This window comes from Capsicum annuum, unplaced genomic scaffold (assembly GCF_002878395.1).
Source record: "Capsicum annuum cultivar UCD-10X-F1 unplaced genomic scaffold, UCD10Xv1.1 ctg79493, whole genome shotgun sequence".
NCBI classification, from domain to species: Eukaryota; Viridiplantae; Streptophyta; class Magnoliopsida; order Solanales; family Solanaceae; genus Capsicum; species Capsicum annuum.
In genome coordinates, this window is record NW_025890078.1 from 1 (window position 1) to 1,952 (window position 1,952).

Below are 1,952 nucleotides of genomic sequence, written 5' to 3' on the forward strand. Positions count from 1 at the left end.
AAAAAGGGGGGGGAGGGTGTGGGGAGAAATGACAAGAAGATATTGGAACATAAATTTGGAAGAGATGATGGAGGCAGGAGTTCATTTTGGTCATGGTACTAGGAAATGGAATCCTAAAATGGCGCCTTATATCTCTGCAAAGCGTAAGGGTATTCATATTACAAATCTTACTAGAACTGCTGGTTTTTTATCAGAAGCTTGTGATTTAGTTTTTGACGCAGCAAGTAGGGGAAAACAATTCTTAATTGTTGGTACCAAAAATAAAGCAGATGATTCAGTAGAGTGGGCTGCAATAAGGGCCCGGTGTCATTATGTTAATAAAAAATGGTTTGACGGTATGTTAACGAATTGGTCCACTACAGAAACAAGACTTCATAAGTTCAGGGACTTGAGAATGGAACAAAAAACAGGGAGACTCAACCGTCTCCCGAAAAGAGATGCAGCTATGTTTAAAAGACAATTATCTCACTAGCAAACATATCTGGGCGGGATTAAATATATGACAGGGGTACCCAATATTGTAATCATCGTTGATCAGCACGAAGAATACACGGCCCTGCGAGAGTGTATTACTTTAGGAATTCCAACAATTTGTTTGACCGATACAAATTGTGACCCCAATCTCGCAGATATTTCAATTCCAAAGAATGATGACGCCATATCCTCAATCCGATTAATTTTTAATAAATTAGTATTCACAATTTGTGAGGGTCATTCTAGCTATATAAGAAATCTTTGATTAATAATAACATAATAAGATAAATAACTTACTTCAGAAATCCCTTATGGAATCGCTTACTATTTCTGAATTTTAAAAAAGAGATAAAAATAACTGGGGATATTATGTAATTTATTAGTATTATAAATCTTAGTTGGTATTACAAATATCCGATTCAAGTAGACAAATATATGGTTGAATCAAAAAATTTTGTTTAATGTTCAATTTTTTCAGAGGGCAAGGCAATATGAATGTTCTATCATGTTCTATCAATACTCTAAAGGGGTTATACGATATATCCGCTGTGGAAGTAGGCCAACATTTCTATTGGCAAATAGGGGGTTTCCAAGTACATGGCCAAGTACTTATTACTTCTTGGGTTGTAATTGCTATCTTATTAGGTTCAGCCACTATAGCTGTTCGGAACCCACAAACCATCCTGACCGGGGGTCAGAATTTCTTCAAATATGTTCTTGAATTCATTCGAGATGTGAGTAAAACTAAAATTGGAGAAGAATATGGGCCCTGGGTTCCTTTTATTGGAACTATGTTTTTATTTATTTTTGTTTCTAATTGGTCAGGAGCTCTTTTACCTTGGAAAATCACACAATTACCTCATGGGGAGTTAGCCGTACCCACGAATGATATAAATACTACTGTTGCTTTGGCTTTACTCACATCAGAGGCATATTTCTATGCGGGTCTTACAAAAAAGGGGTTAGGTTATTTCGGAAAATATATTCAACCAACCCCAATCCTTTTACCCATTAACATCTTAGAAGATTTCACAAAACCCTTATCACTTAGTTTTTGACTTTTCGGGAATATCTTAGCTGATGAATTAGTAGTTGTTGTTCTTGTTTCTTTAGTACCCTTAGTAGTTCCTATACCTGTCATGCTCCTTGGATTATTTACAAGTGGTATTCAAGCTCTTATTTTTGCAACTTTCGCCGCGGCTTATATAGGTGAATCCATGGAGGGCCATCATTGAAATAGTCTTTTTTAGCTTCGCCCACAGCAATGAAAAAATGTATATGGTGGGTGGAATTACTTAACTTAGGGAATAGAATAGGGGAATCTAAATATACAACTATGTTATATACGATCTAGAGTGATAGCAAAAAAATTACGATGATATTAAAGAGTAAGGGAAAAAAATCTTAAAAAAAAAGATCTTTTTCCTAAAATTCCCTTTTCCTTCACTTAATATCATACTTCGTCTCAATGAATATTC

General features: G+C 35.2%; 1 protein-coding gene across 1 annotated transcript; it reads left to right on the top strand.

The window, feature by feature from the left end:
- The first annotated feature begins 23 nt into the window (after positions 1-23).
- Positions 24-529, top strand: LOC124895055 (30S ribosomal protein S2, chloroplastic-like). The gene has a single exon (XM_047405518.1). It carries the CDS (start codon positions 29-31, stop codon positions 470-472), a length of 444 nt encoding a protein of 147 aa, XP_047261474.1. The 5' UTR covers positions 24-28; the 3' UTR covers positions 473-529.
- The last annotated feature ends 1,423 nt before the right edge of the window (positions 530-1,952 follow it).

Bases quoted from the DNA above. Each gene is read 5' to 3' on its own strand.
- LOC124895055 (XM_047405518.1), top strand. From the start codon at position 29: ATGACAAGAAGATATTGGAACATAAATTTGGAAGAGATGATGGAGGCA.